At 36.0% G+C, this 25,136-nt stretch overlaps 1 protein-coding gene across 1 annotated transcript in view; it reads right to left on the bottom strand.

The window, feature by feature from the left end:
- LOC127871812 (kinetochore-associated protein 1-like) overlaps nt 1-25,136 on the bottom strand; it is a 191,347-nt gene that overhangs the window by 145,249 nt on the left and 20,962 nt on the right. Inside the window, exons 8-18 of the mRNA XM_052415014.1 lie at nt 20,514-20,601; nt 20,217-20,281; nt 19,834-19,943; nt 18,956-19,103; nt 18,649-18,686; nt 17,854-17,916; nt 10,841-10,916; nt 10,343-10,468; nt 3,345-3,434; nt 2,568-2,633; nt 336-397 (exon numbers count right to left, since the gene is read on the bottom strand). Of these exons, the coding sequence (XP_052270974.1) occupies nt 336-397; nt 2,568-2,633; nt 3,345-3,434; nt 10,343-10,468; nt 10,841-10,916; nt 17,854-17,916; nt 18,649-18,686; nt 18,956-19,103; nt 19,834-19,943; nt 20,217-20,281; nt 20,514-20,601 (932 nt within the window). The remainder of the gene's footprint in view (nt 1-335; nt 398-2,567; nt 2,634-3,344; nt 3,435-10,342; nt 10,469-10,840; nt 10,917-17,853; nt 17,917-18,648; nt 18,687-18,955; nt 19,104-19,833; nt 19,944-20,216; nt 20,282-20,513; nt 20,602-25,136) is intronic.

Genomic DNA, 25,136 nt, shown 5'->3' with positions numbered 1-25,136 from the left:
TGGCTGTATTGCGATCAACAATCTACATTTGAGCCTCTATCTGGGACAACTTGATTTAAAGCATGTGCATAAAGTATCATCCCAGATTAGCCTGTGGGGACTGCACAGGCTAAACAGGGACATCACTTTCCACCTTAACTGGACTTTCGTTTATCAGAGACTTCGTTAAAACAAAAGAGTTTCTTTGAAGTTGAAAGCGTTGTCGCTGATTACTGTGCAGACTTCACAGGCTGATTTAGGACAAATCTTTACCCACATGCATTAAGCCCCATTTTCCTAGAGCAATGCATACTTGTTTATACAGCTAAGACAAATGAGCCTTATATTATACATACGTAAAGCTGTGTTCTCCATAGGCCAACTTGAATGTCAGCAGTCTTCTCTTGATCTCCAGCAACTATTAAATACATATATATAGCTATCTTCTTTGTCCAAATAAATACAGAAAAATATTTATTTTTTTATTTTTTTAAACTTACATACAGCCCTTAGTCATTTTGCCTCTATCACATACCACTGAAATTCGGCTCCTGTGAACCAATGATGATACTTAGGTGACATCAGAAATGAAAAGTTTTGATAATCCCCACCATTGATTTTTGTGCATGCATTATCTCACCAGAGTAACTGTATATGTGTTTTGCAGTGATTTCCTGCCAATATCACTATTAAATTTAGACTGGGCATTTTTATTAATTAAACGAGAGATGTGTTTGTCAGAAACACAATGCCCCCTTCTGGGATGCTTTGAAGCCATATATTTGACATTTGACCTTGAAGGATGACCTTGACCTTATCATTTCATCACTCAAACATCAAGTTGCTATCTGAATTCACATAGAAGTTATGATTATTTTCGAAACCTAAATGCGAAACCTAAATGCAAAAGGTGACGGAAAGACAGACGGACAGAGGGTCTGATCACTATATGCCCTCCTTCGGGGGCATAAAAACTAGAGCTTTGTCACAGACCTGACGAACACCCCCACATGCCCCATTGACATTTGGTGAAGATTGGATGAAAACTACTTGAATTAGAGAGTGGACAACATGCTGAATGTTTAAAACGCACTAAGTGACCCCACAACCTAGTTTTTGACCCGGCATGACCCATATTCAAACTTGACCTAGTCATCATCTAGATAAAACTTCTGACTAAGTTTGGTGAAGATCGGATGAAAACAACTAAAACAAGCAAATTCATTGAATTGATATCCCCCGCCAATATACATCTGGACACAAAAGTTTTCTGAATGGATGGACAACGCCCATGTGCATAATCCTCTTATCCATATATATACTCATACCAAGTTTGAATAAAATCCGTCAAAGCACTTCCAAGATATGGCTCCAGCCACACACAAAAAGCATTTTTTCAAGATACAAAGTGCCAAAACTCCTTTATTATTCAATGGTGTACAATGCCATTTGGCGTGCATCATCCTCTTATTTATATATCATATCAAGATATGGCCCCGGACACAAAAAAGCATTTTTTCAAGATACAAGATACAAAGGGCAATAACTCTGTTATAAACAGATGGTGTACAAAGCCATTTGGCGTGCATCATCCTCTTAGCCATATATATACTCATACCAAGTTTCAAAGAAATCTGCCAAAGCACTTCCAACATATGGCTCCGGACACAACAGGACGGAAAGACAGACGGAAAACACCAAAACAATATCCTTCCGCCTATGGCGGGGGATCATTAGAGAGCGGACACTTAATACGGACCGTCCGACAGACAGACCAGACAGACCGACCAACCGACAAACAAGTTCACTCCAATATACCCCCTAAACTTCCTTTGTGGGGGTATAATAAACTCAGAAACATGTGTTGTGTGACACACAATGTGATCAGTTCATACAGCATGAGTATACCACTCTGTTGTAACTGTTGCTTCACATAACACTTATTTCACAATTGTGACATTGACTTTTAATTAAGCACCATAGTTGGTGCAAAGAACATGTTGTCTTGAAATGATGAAAATGTTGCAAATGCACTATAGGAAATTGAACTGCCATCACATGAACATCAACAATCGTTATGACCATACAAGGAATATGCACGAACTTCACGTGTCCACTATGACCTGGACCTTGAAACAACCAACATGATTGTTTCACAAGACAGTCACACATTGCCCAGACATTATGATTATTTGCACCAATCTATTTGGAAATACCACTATGTAATACAAAGTTATTGGACATATAAAGTATTCATACACACTCTGTGTTAAATTTGACCTTTACCTGGAATCAAGTGATATGGTTGTTGCATGCGACATGCCTTGATATGATGATCATTCGTGCCCTCAATTTACAAATCACATGTACAAGAACTCAATCAGTAGGATACAAAAACACACACACATGGACAAGGGAAAAAGTATACGCACTTCTGCCATTTTGAATGGCCGCGGCCACTAAAATTCAGAAAAAATGGCTCAAAAATAACAAAATCAAAAGAATTTAATTTTAAAGGTCATATAGCTATTAAAACATTCTAATACAATACCACCCACTATAATTCACACAGCATCTACTGAACCTACCTTACTATACAAATTCGGCTGTTTTTCCGTTACTGCAACTTCTTTAGAACTTGAACACTTGTCCAGCTGTAAGAAAAACACAGTTTTAAAGAGTATTTCAGCCATATGCGGGTAAGGTAACTAACTTAGTTTTTATATGTCAACATTACCAATCTAGGAAGTTAATTAGCACTTTAAGTGCACATACTTAACCCGCCTGGCCCTAAATGCAATGCCAAGCAAGGTCTTTATGTAAGCTATCTACACACTAACTTAATGTCCAATACCTTAATCCAAACTTTGGTTATTGAGCAGATACCGTTTCTCTATTTATACTAACAGCGTCCATAACCCTTACCTAACAAGCCCCAAATAAAATCCCAAGCTAGTTCTCCATGCAAACTTGCTATATCCAAAGTTGTATAAGTATTGTTCAATGAAAACTGTTCAACCCATTTACCCAGTTACTTTGTTGAAAACCTGGTTTATAAATAATTGTTTAATTAATACCACTATATCAACCTTTTAACTATAACAAGGGACAAAATTGTCACAAAACCAGGTTTTTAACTCAAAGTGTGACCTTGGAGATATCAACGTAATTCTTACTCGTGACACACCGTCCAATAATGGTGAACAAACGTGCCAAATGATTTTAAAATCTCACCATGAATGACATAGTTATGGCCCGGACAAGCTTGTTCCGCCCGCCCGGCAACCCGCCTATCTAATAACCAGTTTTTTCCTTCAGAAAACCTGGTTAATAATATATAAACCAAATGCTAGATGATCACTCACGCGAGCTTTGCAGTAGGTGAGAAGTCTGTTTGTATCCTTGAATGTAGGCAGAAAGGCTCTCATACAGGTCTCTGCAGTGTGCACATCATCCTATATCAAACACACAAAACATGCAGTACCCAACCATTACTGTTTTATATTAGAAATAACAAGAGATGTGTTCATCAGAAACACAATGCCCCCTACTGCGCCGCTTTGAAATAAAATTTGTAGTTACATGTATCATTTGGCAGGTATAGAAATCATCTCCCTTTAAAGCTTATTACTTCCCTTGGATTTTGTTTTTTTACCTTTGACATTGATGGATGACCTTGACCTTTCACCACTCAAAATGTGCAGCTCCATGAGATACACATGCATGCCAAATATCAAGTTGCTAGCTTCAATATTAAACAAGATGTGTTTGTGAAACACAATGTCCCCCTATATATGACCTTGACCTTGTGAAGGATGACCTTGACCTTGTGAAGGATGACCTTGACCTTTCACCACTCAAAATGTGCAGCTCCATAATATACACATGCATGCCAAATATCAAGTTGCTATCTTCAATATTGCAAAAGTATTCATAAAATAAGCGATTTTGGCCACATATATTTGACCTCTGACCTTGAAGGATGACCTTGACCTTTCACCACTCAAAATGTGCAGCTCCATGAGATACACATGCATGCCAAATATAAAGTTGCTATCTTCAATATTGCAAAAGTATTAATAAAATAAGCGATTTTGGCCACATATATTTGACCTCTGACCTTGAAGGATGACCTTGACCTTGACCTTTCAACACTCAAAATGTGCAGCTCCATAAGATACACATGCATGCCAAATATCAAGTTGCTATCTTCAATATTGCAAAAGTATTCATAAAATGAGCGATTTTGGCCACATATATTTGACCTCTGACCTTGAAGGATGACCTTGACCTTTCACCACTCAAAATGTGCAGCTTCATAGGATACACATGCATGCCAAATATGAAGTTGCTATCTTCAATATAGCAAAAGTTATTACAAAATGTTAAAATTGGCGCAAACAGACCAACAGACAGACCAACAGACAGACAGGGCAAAAACAATATGTCCCCCACTACTATAGTGGGGGACATAAAAAGTGATGGCCAATGTTAAAAGTTTTCGGAAGGACGATTGCCAGACAGACAGACGGACTGACAGTTCAACTGCTATATGACACCCTACCTCGGGGTGGGGGGGGGGGGGGGGTGTCTGTAGACAGTAAAAAGTGGCCAAGTCAGACATCTCTGACTACCAAGGCCTGTAGTTTATCAAAGAGATCATAGCCACATTTCATCATGTAACTATGGACATAAGTACACAGGTAAGTAATGAAAGCTACCATTCACAAAGAAGTACAGGAAAGAAATAATAGTTATAGCATTTAAAACAAGAGATGTGTTTGTCAGAAACACAATGCCCCCTAATGCGCGGCTTTTTTTTATACCTTTGACCTTGAAGGAAGACCTTGACCTTTCACCACTCATAATGTGCAGCTCCATAAGATACACATGCATGCCAAATATCAAGTTACACATGCATGCCAAATATCAAGTTGCCATGCTCAATATTTCAAAAGTTATTGCAAAACTTTACTGTAAGGTTAAAGTTTTGGGACAGAATGTCAGACAGAAAGAAAGAAAGAAAGAAAGACAGACGGACAGGCAAAAAACAATATACCCCCGATCTATCGATCCGGGGGCATAAAAAACCTTTGACTTATCAATCATTTAAGTTATAAATCAACAAAATACAAAATCTGTACAGTAACTGTGAAAAGAACTGCAATTCTTAGTAAGGAAATATATAATCTGAGATTTATAATTACATAAATTACTTCCCCTGAAAATAATTGTCTCGAACAAATCTCAATTTTTAGTAGCAAATAATTATAAGCTACTACCGTGACTGTAGATTCAAAGGTAGGTAACCTTAAAGTACCTAAGATACTTGTATGCCCAAAAGTATCATTGTGTGCTTGGCTTGACCATAAAATGTCATTTTGATTATGCTTCAGTTGTATGGTTTCATATTATTATTTATAATAATTAACTCCCTTTAAAGCTAATTACTTCCCTTGGATTTGTATTTTCGACCTAAGACCTTGAAGTATGACCTTGACCTTTTATCACGATGTGTTTGTCAGAAACACAATGCCCCCTACTACGCCGCTTTGATTTTTAAAAAATAAAATATATAATTTGGCAGGTCAGATAATTATCTCCATTTAAAGCTTATTACTTCCCTTGGATTTGTATTTTCGACCCTAGACCTTGAAGGATGATCTTGACCTTGAAATTTTACCACTCAAAATGTGCATCTCCATGAGATACACATGATGCCAAATATCAAGTTGCTATCTTCAATATTGCAAAAGTTATGGCCAATGTTAAAGTTTTCGGACGAATGCACAGACTGACAGTTCAACTGCTGTATGCCGGAGGCATAAAAAGTGTTTGATGCAATCCATTTAGTTTGTTATCAATGAATAATTTTGCGGAGAGCTCATCATAATCAAATGCGTATATTGTAAATTCAAGCAAAATGAATATTGTTATTTTTAATAATATCAAGGAAGTTTGTTTTGATTTTTTGCTGTGTATAACAGTATTTCAGTCATTCCACTTCAAATTGTTAACATACACTTTCCCTGGTTTACCAGTGCTATGTGCACATAGTTATGCCAGTACTTACAATGACCCTACTCTTGTAGGGAGAGAATGGCTGTAGGAATAATTTCAAGACCAATCACCACTTATGCTAAGTGGCCATGCTGGGAATAAGACATGCTATCCTCAAATTTGTACTCCAGCGCTCAACTATTTGAGCTTCATTGCCCTGCAACTTTGATATTAGTATAAAGTGAAAACAAACATAATTTTTCTTGATAAAGTTCGTTGTAATAGATACTCAATGCATCTGAAGAAATCTCAGCACTTACAGTATCTTGTTGTATCTCTCATATGCCAATTTGCCAGTAATGTCAAGACACAAAGTAACAAGAGCACCGCCTTGCGGGTGCAGACCGCTCATCTTTTTATCTTTTTTAAGGTGTAGGGACCTATCTCAATTTCAATCACAAAGGAGGGAGGGGTCGAGTGGAGAGGGGTGTATAGTGTGGGGGTGTGGTCATTTATTACATTATCTTCCAAAAATGCAAAAAATAATGCAAAAAAAAAAAAAAAAATTAGGGGGGGGGGGGGGGGATTCTTGGGTGGGATGGTTGGACAGTATTTAAAAAAATAATAATAAAAATAAATATTTGTGTTTTTTAACCATGTTTGAAAAAAAAACAAGTGATGTGTTTGTCCGAAACACATTGCCCCCTATTGCGCGGCTTTGAATTTTTATATATTTTTTTTTTACCTTTGACCTTGAAGGATGACCTTGACCTTGAACTTATACCACTCAAAATGTGCAGCTTCATGATAACGCCGCTGTGAAATTATTTTATTTTTACCTTTGACCTTAAAGGATGACCTTGACCTTGAAGAATGACCTTGACCTTGAACTTCCTCCACTCAAAATGTGCAGCATCATAAGAACGCTGCTTTGAAATTTTAATTTTTTTTTTTTACCTTTGACCTTGAAGGATGACCTTGACCTTTGCAGGATGACCTTGACCTTGAACTTCCACCACTCAAAATGTGAAGCTTCATGATAACGCCGCTTTGATTTTTTTAATTTTTTTTTTTACCTTGAAGGATGACCTTGACCTTGAACTTCCACCACTGAAAATGTGCAGCTTCACGATCACGCCGCTTTTAATTTTTTAATATATTTTTTTGACCTTTGACCTTGAAGGACGACCTTGACCTTGAAGGATGACCTTGACCTTCCACCACTCAAAATGTGCAGATTCATGATAATGCTGCTTTGATTTATTTTTTTTACCTTTGATCTTGAAGGATGACCTTGACCTTGAAAAATAACCTTGAACTTCCACCACTCAAAATGTGCAGCTACATGAGAACGCCACTTTCAATTTTATATATTATTTTTTTTACCTTTGACCTTGAAGGATGACTTTGACCTTGAAGGATGACCTTGACCTTGAACTTCCACCACTCAAAATGTGCAGCTTCATGAAAAAGCCACTTTGAAATTTTTTTATTTTTTTTTTGACCTTGTGGAATGACCTTGACCTTGAACTTCCACCACTCAAAATGTTCAGCTCCATGAGATACACATGCATGCCCAATATAAAGTTGCTATCTTCAATATTGAAACAGTTATGGCCAATAATAAAGTTTTCGGACGGACAGACACCATAAATTTGACATTTGACATTGAAGGATGACCTTGACCCTTGACCTTTCACCATGATATCAAGTTGCTATTTTCAAAAGTGAAAAAGTTATGGCCAATGTTAAAGTTTTTTTCGGACGGATGGACAGACTGACTGACATACTGACAGACAGTTCAACTGCTATAATTATACCACCCTACTGGGGGTATTAACAAATTTTTTGGGGGGTGGGGGTGGGGGGTATAAAAAAATATAATGGGGGGGATTGAGGGGGGATTCAAGGGGGGGGGGGGGGGGGGGCGTGGGGAATGGTTTAGGTGGAGTCTATTGTGGTATGTCAGGTAAGAGTTGTTTTGTCAAAGTATCAATTGAATCAAAACATAAATAAAGAAGTTATGGCAATTTTAGCAAAATTTAATAATTTGACCTTGGGAGTCAAGGTCATTCAAAGGTCAAGGTAAAATTCAACTTGCCAGGTACAGTACCCTCATGATAGCATGAAAGTATTTGAAGTTTAAAAGCAATAGCTTTGATACTTTAGAAGTAAAGTGGATCTAAACACAAAATGTAACCATATATTCAAAGTTATTAAGTCAAAAAAAGGGCCATAATTCCATAAAAATGACAACCAGAGTTATGCAACTTGTCCTTTACTGTCCCCTTATGATAGTTTGCGAGTGTTCCAAGTATGAAAGCAACATCTATGATACTTTAGGGATAAAGTGGACCAAAACACAAAACTTAACCAAATTTTCAAGTATAAAGGGCCCATAATTCCGTCAAAATGCCAGTCAGAGTTACATAACTTTGCCTGCACAGTCCCCTTACGATAGTTAGTGTTGCAAGTATGAAAGCAATAGTTTTGATACTTCAGGAAAAAAGTGGACCTAAACACAAAACTTAACCAAAATTTTCAATTTTCTAAGTATAAAAAGGGCACATAATTCTGTCAAAATGCCAGTCAGAGTTACATAACTTTGCCTGCACAGTCCCCTTATGATAGTTAGTAAGTGTTGCAAGTATGAAAGCAATAGCTTTGATACTTAAGGAATAAAATGGACCTAAACACAAAACTTAACCAAAATTTTCAATTTTCTAAGTATAAAAAGGGCACATAATTCTGTCAAAATGCAAGCCTGAGTTATCTTACTTTGCCAGCCCAGTCCCCTCATGATAGTAAGTAAGTGTACCAAGTTTGAATGATACTTGATACTTTATGCGAAAAGTGGACCTAAACGCAAAACTTAACCGGACGCCAACACCGACGTGATGAAAATAGCTCAACATTTTTTTTTCTTCAAAAAATAGATGAGCTAACAATCATTCCCCACTATGGTACACATGCAAAGAATAAATGCCTGAGTAAAACATTGTGTCTGCAGCATCTCCTTCATTCCTTCATATTTCAACTCAATATCGATTAGAGAGCAATGGGTACAGACCACTTAAAAACATTACACACTCATGCCCCAAACTCAAACCAATGGTTTCTCAAGGCAGACCAAACAGACAGGACCATTCCAAAACACAGACACAGATGTTCCAAAATAAGCCAAAGGGTCAGGACCAGTGCCACCTCCTCATTGAACTAGCCATGGAATCAATAAAAACCCTTTCAATAATAGGTGCTTACCATATAATAAAACAAGGGCTATTTGTGAAACATGCATGCCCTCCATATGGGCTGTCAGTTGTAGTGGCAGATATTGTGTGAATACGTTTTTTGTCACTGTGACCTTGACCTTTGACCTAGTGACCTGAAAATCAAAAGGGGTCATTTGCCAGTCATAATCAATGTACCTATGAAGTTTCATGATCCTAGGCCTAATTATTCTTGAGTTATCATCAGGAAACCATTTTACTGTTTAGACTCACTGTGACCTTGACCTTTGACCTAGTGACCTGAAAATGTATAGGGGTCATCTGCCAGTCATGATCAATGTACCTAGGAAGTTTCATGATCCTAGGCGTAAGCATTCTTGAGTTATCATCCAGAAACCATTTTACTATTTCGAGTCACTGTGACCTTGACCTTTGACCTAGTGAACCGAAAATCAATAGGGGTCATCTGCCAGTTATGATCAATGTACCTATGAAGTTTCATGATCCTAGGTGTAAGCATTCTTGAGTTATCATCCGGAAACCATTTTACTATTTCGAGTCACTGTTACCTTGACCTTTGACCTAGTGACCTGAAAATCAATAGGGGTCATCTGCCAGTCATGATCAATGTACCTATGAAGTTTCATGATCCTAGGCCTAAGCATTCTTGAGTTATCATCCGGAAACCATTTTACTATTACGAGTCGTTGTGACCTTGACCTTTGACCTAGTGACCTGAAAATCAATAGGGGTCATCTGCCAGTCATGATCAATGTACCTTTGAAGTTTCATGATCCTAGGCCTAAGCATTCTTGAGTTATCATCCAAAAAACCATCTGGTGGACGGACCGAACGACATGTGCAAAACAATATACCCCCTCTTCTTCGAAGGGGGGCATAAAAAGAACATAAGAGCCATACAATTCAAATATGGATCTTATGACATATGCTTCCAGCATAACTCCAAACCGTCTTAAGAATTTGGAATCTGGTCAGGAGCTGCTCTGTCCACTTAATAGACCACAAAAACTTGAAAGACCTAATAGCAGTCAGGTAGCTGGAGCAACGTTGGCCGCCTATGGCATAAGACCCATTTTCGCACAACGCCGTTCAATAAGTACACTTCAATGTACCACTATTGTGTCCAGGCAGACCCAGAGTTGGGACAGCTTGTCCTCCACCTCCTGCTTGCTGTACAGCTCCACATTCCATGGGGACAGCTGGTCTATGATGTAGTTGGCCTTCACCTTGTGCACTATCTATAGCAATTATAAAGAGCAATAGTTAGCTTGATATTTTCATAATTTATCTGAACTGAGCACCATTAAAGGTCTTTTGATGCATTTTAATTCGATGCATTTTAATGGTGAACCATGAATAGCTGTCATATTGAGCAAAATTATTAAAGTGTTGGCACATAACTTTAGATCTACAATTTACAGACACAAATCAACTGTACTGAGCACACTCTTTAATGAGTCTGTTGGTTAAAATTTCTTAGATTTGCATGTTGGTAATCATGGCTACTTTAACCAGAATATTTAACACATTCATTTGAATTGTATGTGCATGGTTAAGGCAAGCCACTGTTAATGTAGCAGTTATGTGGTTTGCATGTTAAACTTGCCAACCTCTATATCCAGGTGAAAAAGATTGGCAAAATTCTCTGCTTCTTCAAACTTGTTCTTCTGCAGAATTCTGTAAAGCCTACAATAAGACACTTGTGTTGTTAGAAATTTAGATGACATTTTACAAGTTATCTCAATGAAAAAGAAGAGCACCGCATAACGGGTGCCACACTCGGCTGCAAAAGCTTGTCAAAATCTTTTTTTTTTAGAGGTCACAGTGACCTTGACCTTTGACCTAGTGACCCAAAAATGGGTGAGGCTTGTAGAACTCATCAAGGTGCATCTACATATGAAGTTTCAAAGTTGTAGATGGAAGCACTTTGATTTTAGAGCCTATGATACAGTTTTATAATAGAGGTCACAGTGACCTTGACCTTTGACCTAGTGACCCAAAAATGGTTGTGGCGTGTAGAACTCATCAAGGTGCATCTACATGTGAAGTTTCAAAGCTGTAGGTGGAAGCACTTTGACTTTAGCGCCTATGTTAAAGTTTTATATAAGAGGTCTCAGTGACCTTGACCTTTGACCTAGTGACCCAAAAATGGGTGTGGCGTGTAGAACTCATCAAGGTGCATCTACATATGAAGTTTCAAAGTTGTAGGTGGAAGCATTTTGATTTTAGAGCCAATGTTAAGGTTTTAGCACGACGCCTACGGCGGACGGCTGACGAAGAGCTGGCTATGACAATACCTCGGGTTTTCTCCGAAAACAGCCGAGCTGTTGAACAAATGTTGTTTGCCATTTTAAATACACCAGTAGCGATTGCTATAACTGTTTGTCTTTATAAAAACCAGTGAGAGATTATTATCCGTCTGAAAATACATCTAGCTGCACAATCAAACGTATGGAAAAATACATAAAATTGATTTTACGAATTTGCCAAAAATTAAAAATATATGCTTTTTGTTTCAACAAACTTACACTCACTTTAGAAAGAACAAGAGATGTGTTTTTCAGAAACATTATGCCTCATACTGCGCCGCTCTGATCTATTATAAACAAGAGGGCCATGATGGCCCTGAATCGCTCACCTGACTAGCCTTGCCACATCAACTTAAATTCTATCAGCCCATATACAATCCCAAGCCAGATTTCATTAATTAATACATTCTGACAAAATTTCATTAAGACGTGATGAAAACTGTGACCTCTTTCATCTACACAAGGTTTTACTAGCATTGGCCCGGTGACCTAATTTTTGACCCCAGATGACCCATATACGATCAGGGCTCCCCCTGGCTAAAAAAATTCTATAGCCAACATTTTAGCCAAATGTAATTTTTTGTAGCCAAATTTTAGAAACTGTAGCCAAAGTTTTAGCAAAGCATTAGGAACCACCTGTTGCAAGTCTAGACTAAGGGGTGTAAAAAAAGAAACTACAAAACAAAGCTTTAATATGTTTATTACTATAACAGTCTTGGCCGTAACCCGCTCGACCGTCAACCGGGTCTAGTGATTTTTGCGTCGGTCGAGTGAAAATTCTAAGCCGGTAGGCCAATGGGTCGAGTGCTTTTTTCGTGTCCGAACTTAGTAACGAGTCCGAAATAGCTTCATATAAACCCTTATTCAAGACTGCATTGGTTATTTCCCATTGAGCACTTATTGATTAGACGCTTATTGAACAGTGTTGTAAGTCGATCTCGCGAGACACTATAACAATTATTATGACTTGGTGGAGAACTTGCGGCGATACATTTATTTTAATGTATTTTCTGTGATTTTGAGGGCGCATCGCACAAACATCAACCGCAAAATGAGAATGAAGGTAGCAACACAAAATATGAACAACAAAACGAAAATTCCAAATGTCATGGAAAAATAATTAGTCTTGGCTTCGTTTTGATGTCTCCAAGTATTGAGAAATTTGATTATGTGCCAGCATTGCTGACTTGCTGGTATGTGCATGTCATACATAATGTAAAAAAATATGCAATTAAATATCATGCACTAACTTACAAGTTTAGTTTTTTACAGATAAAGTTTATTTGTCAAGGAACAAATCCTGTCAATACATTCAAAGGTGTATTATACTGCATTTTAAATGCTGGTACAATCGGCAAATCGGCGACAACCATATGTGGCTTAGGCAATAGAACTCCTGCTACAAATGTGGTTTTAGATTAAGAATACTCAGAAGTATGGGCAGGAAAGTTGCCTCGTTGTGCTACGTCTTATGCACAGGTATTATTGCTAGTTTGACATTTTATTTATTTTATTCAGATATGTGTTTGAAAAATTTATATCATGTTATACAATTGTTTTTTTTTCAGGCCACCTTAAGGAGCATATATGATATGTCAGACGTGGATGTCGGAGACTCAGACAATGACCATGATGGAATGGAGATGTCAGGAGACCTTGTGTTAATTTTTTTTGTAAGATATTAACTGTGAATAAAAACAGAATCAAGTGTTTATTTGTTTAATCTTTATTGTTCTATGTTTCATCAATACAAACATAGTTACAAATGTAACAGAATTATAACTTTTAATTCGGGCTAGTTAAAATTGATTCGGGCTAGTGAAATTTCAAAGCTGGTAGCCCAACCGGGCTAGTGCCTAAAAAAAATTAATGCCAAGACTGCTATAATCATCATGTGTGCATAACAAAAATAAACAGTTTACAACAAACCATTTATAGAAGTACATACATCATAACTCAAGCACATGTTCATAAAATAAGCATATGATAAATTTACATTACATGAGCACGTGATATCCTGAACATACATTTTAGCAGAAGGCCATAATCCACATCATGTGTGTGTAACAAAAAAAACAACAGTACAACAAAACATTTATAGATATACACACATCATAACTCAAGCACATGTTTATAAAATAAGCACATGATAAATTTACATTACCAGAGCACATGTTATCCTGAACATACATTTTAGCAGACCATAATCCGCCTCAACTTCAATCCAGCCCAAATCTTGAAAGCACGTTTGAAATCAAACTTTTCCATTGGTGGGCTGTCTATGGACAAAATCAACGAGTTCTCCAAGTTTTTGATTTTGCATTATAGTCTAACCACTTAAATTCCGAAAGCCAAACATCTTTGAATGATCTTTTATCAGATTTGATTTTTTTTTAGACCGTGTCATTAGATTCGTCAGAGTCCAAAGGACGCTTATTGCCTATGGTCGCCATAATGGCAGTCGCAATTTCCGACACTTTCGCCGAAAATGTCAAGGGTTTTATACCCATTCATCTATCGTCATTCACAATTGTAACACATTTAGCCTTTAATCATTACAAACATTACAAACTTCTCGAAATTAAAATCAATTATCAAGTTCTTTACTTACATTCATTTTTGTGACTAAGTTAATAATTCGCTAACGGCTTTTACTCAAATTGATTGAAATTGGCAGCAATCTTTAATCAGATGCAGACAATACCAAACTTCCAGATTGGTGTCAGACATTCGGTCTGACGGATTGAAAAATTCTGTAAGACCCGATGAGTATTTGTCAGACCAAACAAAAAGAGAGAAAACACAAAATGAAATGACGGTTACACATAGTATTTATTCATATCATAATGACATATATCAAGTATGTACTATCTAGTAATATCATAAAACAAGTATGTAACTATATATTACTAGACATTATCAGATATTGGAATAGAGATTGGAATGCAAATAATTGATTATCTTCTTCTCATTGCCTCCTTCCTCCTGAAAATCTGAACAGTAATCACTCGTGTCATCTTTACAATATTGATAATTGATTTGTTGAGTTTCTGCGTCAAAGTCTACGACATTATCAGGTTCAGCAGTCTCCTGCTCATCTGCCGTACCTTCAATTAAAATATGATCAATCACTGGAGTCTTGTCAAAATTTGTTTGCCAATATTCTCAATATAATAGTATCAGTACCAGGTAATACTTTGGTAAGAAACCTCAGCATATCAGGCAAATCTGACAATACAAAATATAAAGACAAAAAAATTAATCTTTTGGAACGAAGACAACAATATTTTGAAAACAAAATCACCTGAAAACAATTATACGTCAACGTTATTTTCACTTCGCAATGCTGTCTACATTGAAGACTATTGACCTCTAACATATGCCAACACCTTGCTGCATGGTACCGGCTCTCGCACTTTGTGAATTGACATGCACATATGAGTGTGGAACTAGTACTTTATAAATATCCGTTTGGAAATTTCCAGACGCTGTCACGGAATATACCCAGTTGCAACAGATTGTATTTCAGATACATCGGAACACACTCGGCAAATTCTGTCTCTACGTTCAGAATATTTTACGAATATAGTATCGCATGATCAGAGTTATTTCGGAAAATAACGTGTATAACCGAAGATGTGCGAGCTATTCTTATTAGAAGACACAAAAAGATCGAAAACATAAAAACGACAATGGTATTAACGTATTTAGTTCTACATGTTTGATGGCAAATATTGGAATCCCACGGAGCATCAGACAATGATTAATAAGATATTTATTATATTTTTTGCATTTTGGTCTGACGAAATTGCAAAATCGATTGGACCTTGTCATAATCTGTCAGATATGTCCGTCGGTCCAACAAATTTTGGTATTGTCTGCAGATGTAATTGTTTATTTAAGCCGATAAGATGTACGATTACACCATTGTTTTGTTTTCACACCACATTGTTTTGTTTTCACACCAGTCATTTTCCTTTGTCTCGATGACTGCGTTTCAATTTTTCGGGTCAATAACACGGCGATGTATTGAAGCACAGTCTACCGCTGAAAGAGTTTATTATCTGGGACGGCATTTGTCAGGAAAAAAAACGCTATTATTTTATTTGCTGAATTTGCTAAATTTTCGCCATTGGCGAATCTGGTGAACGGCAGCGGGAGCCCTGTAACGATTAAATATCAGTTATTATCAGGATAAACATTCTGACCATATTTCATTCAGATCAGATGAAAACTATGACCTCTATTGTCTACACAAGGTTTTTTCTATTATTTGACCTTATGACTTAGTTTTTGACCCCAGATGACCCAAATACAATCCCAACCCAGATTTTATCAAGACAAATATTCTGACCAAATTTTATTAAGATTGGATGAAAACTGTGACCTCTATTGTCTACACAAGGTTTTTCTATTATTTGACCTGGTGACCTACTTTTTCACCCCAGATGACCCAAATACAATTCCAACCCAGATTTCATCAAGATAAACATTCTGACCAAATTACATAAAGATTGAATGAAAACTGTGACCTCTATTGTCTACACAAGGTTTTTCTTTTATTTGACCTAGTGACCTAGTTTTTGAACCCAGATGACCCAAATGTTTATCTTGATGAAATCTGGGTTGGGATTGTATTTGGGTCATCTGGGGTGGAAAACTAGGTCACTAGGTCAAAAGTTTTGGTTAAAGTTTTTGAATTTGTTTTTTTGACCTTTGACCTTGAAGGATGACCTTGACCTTTCAATACTCAAAATGTGCAGCTCCATGAGATACACATGCATGCCAAATATCAAGTTACTATCTTCAATATTGCAAAAGTTATGACCAAGGTTAAAGTTTTGGTTAAAGTTTTGGGACACACACACACATACACATACAATGACAGACAGGCCAAAAACAAGATACCCAGATCTTTCAATCCGGGGGCATAAAAATCACACCTGTTTTGCAAGTTCATTTTATAAAGGAGAGTTAATATATTTTTTTTTATAGTAAGAAACCAAAAATTTCAATCAACAATGAACATATACAGTTTGTCAACTAGTTGCGGATAATCAGCAGTTCGGATTAATTTCTTTTTAATTTTCCATAATGCCACAATATAAACCAAAAAATGATAAGTGTATACGGTATACATTAGGTAAAGGAGTAAATTAACCAATGTTTAGCAAGAAAGCTTTTGTATAATGCTTACAGGGGGGATAAATGCCGCAAAAAAGTTAACCGGAACTGATTGAATGAGTTAAGTTTTGAAATGTGAACATGAATATAGAAGGCTTTAATATTTTCAAATAAGCTTTTTGCTGATTGAAAACAAATGCCATGACAATGTTTTGAAATACTAATTCTGTAAGTTGAATGATTTTTAATACTTTGCCGAAGGGTGAACTTTAATTGGTTATTTTTGACAAAAAATTGCATATGCCGTCTGGCCTAACCTGTTATCAAACAAAATAAATTGTACCCTTAATTTTTACATCTTCACACATTGACACTAAATCCCGAAAGAAATTATTGTCAAAAGAATTAACTTTTTTGCCCGGTGATTCTAAACTTGTTGACTGACTGTACCAGGCAATACATTTTTTCAGCCATTCGCGAAAATTAACTCCACGTTTATCAACTTCAGCCAACCACTCATGTCGCCATTTATGACGTCCGATTCTAGCACCTTTGTACTCAAATTCGGCTCAAGGAACTTCATTTTTTGTATTCGTTTTACGTCGAAAAGTAACTATTTTTTGTTATGGCGCTCGTTTGACGTAAATGATTCAACAATGTCAAAAACGCTTGCCTCCCTTTATTTTTTCGCGCGGATTACAATGTAAAGAACGACGACTCTTTCGGGGACCTGCTTTTGTTAATTTATCGAAATTGCAGCCCATTCACCGAAACACATTCCGCAATATCCATTAGAAAGCGTCTTTTTTAGTTGTGTGTTTTTGTTTGCTTGATAAACGTTTCGTGTTGCTTGGACAATGCGAGGGGGGTCACCTGTGATCTGTACCTGCCAAATGATAACTATAAATTATCTCCCTTTAAAGCTTATTACTTCCCTTGGATTTGTTTTTTTGACCTTTGACCTTGAAGGATGACCTTGAGCTTTCATCACTCAAAATGTGCAGCTTCATGAGATACACATGCATGCCAAATATCAAGTTACTATCTTCAATATTGCAAAAGTAATGGCCAATCTTAAAGTTTTCAGACGGATGGACAGACTGACAGACAGACAGTTCAACTGCTATATGCCACCCTACGGGGGGCATAAAAAGACCGATTCCAGAAGAGTTAGTTGCCTGGCACCCTACCTTGTTTTTGGATCTGTTTCACTGAGTCTCCTGTATCTCACAGTGCTCACTGTACCTGGCAATCTGTTGAACAAACAACCATCTCTCAAGCATTTGTCAACATTCATGACATATATTGACACATTTTGTACTTTTTAAACTTTTTAAATACAATATATTATTGTTACCAAGTCTGTTAGTATTCACGCAAAAACAAACCTAGTTCACTCTTAACACGTTTTTTAGAGTAACAAAACAAGTTCTTAAAAAAGAAAAGAAAATCAACTTCAAAATATCAACAAATGCGGTCATTTTATGCAGTTACCCTTTTTCTTAAAGACCCCAAAGTATTGGAAGTGCACAGACAGCTATACTTAACCACAATTTTAATGTAGGATTTTCTTTGAAACATGAACTGTATAGTGTTAACAAATTTATCAAAGTAAAAAAAGACAACAACATGGCATTGAATACCGACTTGTTTTCTGTTAAGAGCTTGCCACATTTACAACCCTACCAAACGTTAACTGTATGGCTGATTCAACCAAAACGTCTTTTTTGCAAATGACAGTGAAAGATTTGTTAACCCTTTGCATGCTGGGAAATTTGTCGTCTGCTAAAATGTAATCTGCTGAATTTCTTAAATTAGCATTTTCTTCGAATTTTTTTTTTAAATAAAACTTTCAGAATAGCAAACAGTTTGGATACTGATGAGACGCCACAATCTGTGGCGTCTCAACTGGATCCAAACTGTTTGCAAAGGCCTTCAAAATTCGGTTCCAGCACTCAAAGAGTTAAGCCATATTGTTTACCTACCCTTCTGTGGCACAAAACTCAATCAGGTAGAGAGCGTCCTGAAGCAGAGAAAATACATCAAGGTATCTTGCATTTAATCAATAAATAGAACAGGATTATGATATTCTTAGCAAAATACCCAAAATTAAATTCTGGACGAACACTACAGTTCAATGTATAATTTAAAAATGTGAACTTGTGGTTATTGAGTTTCAAAGCATCACTGGAATCAATTATTATATAAAAGACATTTGATGCAACAAAACTGAATAATTTGAATGAAGATATAAATACAATTTCTAGACCATTTGCACAACTTAAAACGAACCTGAAAGGTGTTACAGCTGGATAGGTATGTAGGGGCAGACAACTGCAGGTCATATACAGTTTCCCAGGCAGGGAGTGACCGGACCTGCACAGTGCACACTCCGCCAGGACGTGGACGAGTGACCAGCACCAGCTTCATGTCTTCCATACTGGAGGTAGGTAAGAACATTTTAAACCATTTTTGAAACATTTGTACGTTTAATGCATACATACACTGCATCTGATTTGATAGATTAATATTATTTGATGATAGTGCGATTTTTAAATTCACAATGCCCAATACATCACTAGTCAGTACAATGACTGAAATGTTGAATCATGTTTCTGTGTATACAAATGATGCCAATATATTTCCAATATGGTTTTAATTGATTGCGAGCAGAAAAGTCTTAATTCAGGGAAACTCATTTTTAAATGAATAGGTTCACTTTTAAGGTATGATTATTGTTATTGACCATATTAAAAAGCTTGATCTGCACAAAGCACAGCTTTTCTATTCCCATAACAACTCTTACCTTGATTTCCTTGAATTTTCCTCAAGACTTAAATACTGCAAACACATTAGAAATAACATAAAAGATGTCCCATCGAGTACTTTAATAGCTAATGTTTAATGGTGAACATGCAGTTAAATCTTATGTACAAAGAGAGGCAACTGCGTAAAAGAACCAATAATAATGAATGGGTTATAAGAGTAGAGACTGATAATTCAACACAGCACAAAAACAAGCATCCAGAGCTCAAAATATACCCAATCTTCTATATTATTATTAGGCATTCTAAACACCGTACATATTAATTAAGTGACATTGTATCCTTAAAAATAATAACTGCTTTTTATGAAACAAACTGTGCACTCTTGCCCTCATGTGTGTTTACTTGTTGTTCTGGGATGTGTTTGTCTCCAGAAGGCATATATTTTCCACCTTCAGGCCAGTGTATCTTTTTACACATATTAGCATCACTGCATCCAGAACACAGATATGGTGCTGCAAGTAGAGTATACATTAATGCAAAGAACCAAAATAAGTATGTGAAAAACCTGATGATGTACTATCGTATATTTGTTTATATATTTAGCCACACTGCTCCAAAAATTTCATTGACTCAGCCCTAAAAAATATTAAGATAATACATTAATAATAGTACCTGAAAAACTAGATAATATTATCTACCATCTTTTATTTTGTATATTGAGCCATTCTGTTGCAAACGGTGTTCCTTATCTGTTTTGCAAAATAATAAACAAAATGACTACTTACATCCGAGTCAATGGCAAATATATAGTGGCCATCGGTGGTGATTTTACCACACATAAGCTCACTATCTGAAATGAAGCATTTTACACAAACATTATGCAACATTTTGCAGTCTGTAAAAATGAAAACAATACTTCACGTTTCTCACTATGAAGCAGACATAACAAAACAAAGAACATGTTTTATATATATATTAAATGAATAACCTATTTAAATTGGGATTACACGACAAAATACTTAGTGCCAGAAATACAAACATATTTTATTGTTATTATATTAAACTCTAACTCTCAATCATACCATTCTCCAAGAAAGATCCAGTTTCATCGACGAGGACCAGGCTTCCATCGCTGAAGTTCCAGACACAGATTGTACTATCACCTCCACCCTAAAGAAAGTGAAAGCAATTCAAATTCCCTACCCCACCTTGAGCAGCTGCATTTTTACACAGATGCAATTAAGTTAAAAAAACTTTTCTCACACAAATTTGTTTTGTAAAACAATGAAATCTGTAAAACAATGAAATCAACTGAAAGAAGAAAAGTTCCCATGTCTATTTAAAACAGAAATTCCCTTACATGTACTTAAAGCATAACACATTATTAACAAATTAATAAATAAAAAAAGTGGCTGCACAATTAATCATTTAGTTTAGTTTAAACAAGTTTATTTTAGTTTGCATGCACCGAAAGACTTGTGCTTATACAAAACAAGATATGTTTCCATAGGAATAAGATTTTTTAAATATTTAATATGTATGAAGATGTACTGACAAAAATGCATTTTGTTAACAATACAAGTACATGTAATTGCAATAAAAAGATACAAAACCTTTGTTGAATTAAATGCCATCATTGTATGAGACATGAAATTGGACCATTTAAAAAGCAATTCGAATTCCCTACCCCACTTTGAACTGCTGCATTTTTACACAGATCCAATAAAGTTAAAAAACTTTTCTCACACAAATTGTCAGTGTAAAACAATGATATCAACTGAAAGGAAAAAGATTCCAATGATGATTTAAAAACAGAAATTTTCTGAAATGTACTTGAGGCATAACACATTCTTAAAACATTATCAAACAAGAGCGCCCCCTTGCGGGTGCAGACCGCTCATCTATTTTTTCATTTTAAAGGTGAAGGGACCTATCTCAATACTTCAATCAAAAAAGATGGAAGGGTGGGGTGAAGAGGGGTGTAAAGTGTGGGGGTGTGGTCATTTATAACATTATTTTCCAAAAATAATAAATAAAAATTAAAAAAATGGCAATTCTAGCAAAATTTAATTATTTGACCTTGAGAGTCAATGTCATTCAAAGGTCAAGATAAAATTCAACTTGCCAGGTACAGTACCTTCATGATAGTATGAAAGTATTTGAAGTTTGAAAGCAATAGCTTTGATACTTTAGAAGTTAAGTGGATGTAAACACAAAATTTAACCATATATTCAAAGTTACTAAGTCAAAAAAGGGCCATAATTTCGTCAAAATAACAACCAGAGTTATGCAACTTGTCCTGTACAGTCCCCTTATGATAGTTTGCGAGTGTTCCAAGTCTGAAAGCAATAGCTATGATACTTTAGGAGTAAAGTGGACCAAAACACAAAACTTAACATTTTCAATTTTCTAAGTATAAAGGGGCCATAATTCTGTCAAAATGCCAGTCAGAGTTACATAACTTTGCCTACACAGTCCCCTTATGATAGTTAGTGCAATAGCTTTGATACTTTGGGAATAAAGTGGACCTAAACACAAAACTTAACCAAATTTTAAATTTTCTAAGTATAAAAAGGGCACATAATTATGTCAAAATGCATGCCATAGTTATCTAACTTTGCCTGCCTAGTCCCCTCATGATAGTAAGCAAGTGTACCAAGTATGAATGCAATAGCTTTGATACTTTATGAGAAAAGTGGACCTAAACACAAAACTTAACCGGACGCCGACGCCAAGGTGATGACAATAGCTCATATTTTTTTTTCAAAAAATAGATGAGCTAATAAAAATTTGCCAAAGAATTTATAATTTAGTTTAGTTTAAACCTGTTTATTTTGGTTCATGTAAATAGACTCGAACACCAAAAAACGGGTTAATATTTGCAAGCATTGAGCAAAAAAGTCAGAAAACTGTTATTGTAGAGAAAGTTTTTAAGTCCAACGCCAATAACTGTTCCAAAAATTAATGGATCGAAAAAATCTAACATGATCTGTAAATCATGAGGATAAACTAACACATCAAAACTCAGGTTAATATCTTAAAGCATTCAGCATAAAAGTCTGTAAAACTGTCAGCCAATCAAAAACTTGTTGTGTTGCCTACGTTGCAAATCAAGGTGCACAAGGTGCAATATTTAACTGGTTCAGAATAGCACTCGTAGTTTGTTACGTCACCAACAAAGATAGCAAGTTTTCGACTGGTTGTGAAAATCAATTTTCTTTTATCATTAATCAATCTATTATAGTAAAATAAACTAGTCTGTATTTTGTTAATATGTTCTTTTTTCTTCCTTTTTGTTTTTTGTCGAACACGACGACCAACAATTATTGGAATAATTATTGGCAAATTCTACCAGCAAGGTCCGACATTTTTTGCAAGGGTTAAAAAAACTTATTACCAACCAAAATTGTAAGCAGCTGAAAGCAAAGTCATGTAAAACAATTTTTAAAAAATAAAATTCATTTTAATTATTAAATACTTACCTGTTATCTCATGCTTCTCCTTTCCAATGGGAATTAACTCATCCGGAATTTTAACTGGGAATCCGCCACCTCAATACCGTAATACAGGTCAGGTTAAACATAGTGCAATGCAACCTAGCCAAAAATCGGTAACCAACCCTCAATATTCTTTCAATATATATACAAAAATATTAATCGAATAGCGGGGAAGGAGGTGGGACTTACCGATAACAGGTAAGTATTTAATAATTAAAATGAATTTTATTTAAAAAAAATTGTTTTAATGTCATAAATACTGACATGTTATCTCATGCTGATTTTGCAGCTGCGGTGGGAAGGTTGGTATATATTTTCCCAACACAGTAGAACCCATAAACAGGGTTATCAGCTAATGGTAGCAAAATCATAAACAAGGGTTATCAAGTAATCTTCGTTACAACCGTATTAATTATGACTTCTCGGACAGAGTTGTATGTCTATGTCGTAAAGAAGACACAACCGTTAGTGAAACCACAACAAGCCCAAACATATACAAATTGTATTGTTGGCAATTCAGAAAACGAAGATAAAAAGATGACAAAGGTGGTCGGATTCCTCCAGAAAACAGCTTAGAGCACGTCAAAAAGTGGGGTGTGATTAATATATGCCCACAAAACAGACAGAGCTCTTAATTCATGCGGTCAGATCCTAAAAAGGAATGAGTCCTTAGATAGGATAAAAGTAACTTTCCTTAGTCGAGGTCTAACCCTGAGAAATAGAAGCCGCAGACACATCTCCCCCCCCCCTTTTTAGGAAAATGAAGAGTGTCTTTTGAGAACCTTGAATGGACTTCCGACTAACACTGCTGAGATAGAACTTCAAAGCCCTGATTGCCCATAGAAGTTTATCCTCATCTTCATGACTACCAGTTTAAGAAAAACTTGGAAACTTGAAGGTAGAAGCCATATAGAGGACTTGATATTAAGCAAGGAATCCTGGCTGACACAACAAAGTGAAAACGACATTAGATCCAACTGGAATTGTTCGTATTCAACAGAAAAAGCATGAATTTCACTTCTCCGTATGGTAAAAACCATAATAAGAAGAAAATCGTCTTAAAATTATATTGGAACTGTTGATAAGCCTGATGAAAAAGGTTCATAGGAAGCTCATTAAGCATCCCAACATGTAACACAAGTCAAAACCGCTTAAGAAGGTAAAGGAACGAAAAACATAGTGTTGACGTTCCATAGTTTGGATCAGTTCCAAAATAGGTAAGACAGCACAGAGTTGCGATGACTTACACAAAACAAGGTATACAAAAGCATAATCTCTATCCTTTGATGAAGAAAAGAACAAATTTCTTATCATCAAGAAAAAGATGAGAAAAACCTCTATGTATCTAGCAGAGTTATTAAGGTAATAACTATGCTCTTGAATACCAAGTCAAAAATGAATTTCCATAGAACCTTTATACAGTTCTGATGGAATTATCCTTGCACAAGTAACAAGGATTGAAACTCTAACAGAAAAACGTTCTTCTGTAGAGATAACTAAAAGTAAATAATGGCCAGACATGTAGTGGCACATGTTTGGATCAGTAAAGATATGTCTCTCTGAGATATGATATTTGACCTGTGAAGAAGTTTCCTGAAAATAATTGTACAGGAGACTTAAAAGGTCGTAGAACCATAATCCCATGGTTCATTAAGTATATTGCATGAAATTATGGCAAAAACTCAGTTATTGCAAAAACTCACCAAAAAGGCAAGATATTCCAGTTTATGTCAATGGACGAATGTATAACAATCGCACACCCTGCTGGATCGATTTCTGTGAACTGCATTATTGACATTGTTCAGCATACCGGTATATACTGCGATCTAAGATCGCATAACGCTAATTACTAGCGTTTGATGATAAACAACATTCTTCGATATACTATGCATCAATTTTGTACACCATGCAAATTCACTGCCGCACATGCGCAATTACATTATTTAAACCCAACGGAAAAATAATTCGACAAAAAGAACTGCAGGACAAAACGTCCAACAGGGCGTTGAGACGACCTGGTATGAGTAAGACCGTAGAGAAAAATTTGTTGTTCTTGCAAAGAACGAATAAGTTCCTGATTTCCAGATAAAAGGAGTGATAATATGATCACCTCCGTGTCTGTAAGTAAACCACGACCGATGTGTGATAGTTGAAACCATCACAAAGGAATCGTGAAAATGTGTTGTAAATGAAAAACAGCTAAAAAGA

This window comes from Dreissena polymorpha, chromosome 3 (assembly GCF_020536995.1).
Source record: "Dreissena polymorpha isolate Duluth1 chromosome 3, UMN_Dpol_1.0, whole genome shotgun sequence".
In the NCBI taxonomy this organism is placed as follows: Eukaryota; Metazoa; Mollusca; class Bivalvia; order Myida; family Dreissenidae; genus Dreissena; species Dreissena polymorpha.
This window is presented reverse-complemented; position numbering and strand designations above follow the sequence as displayed.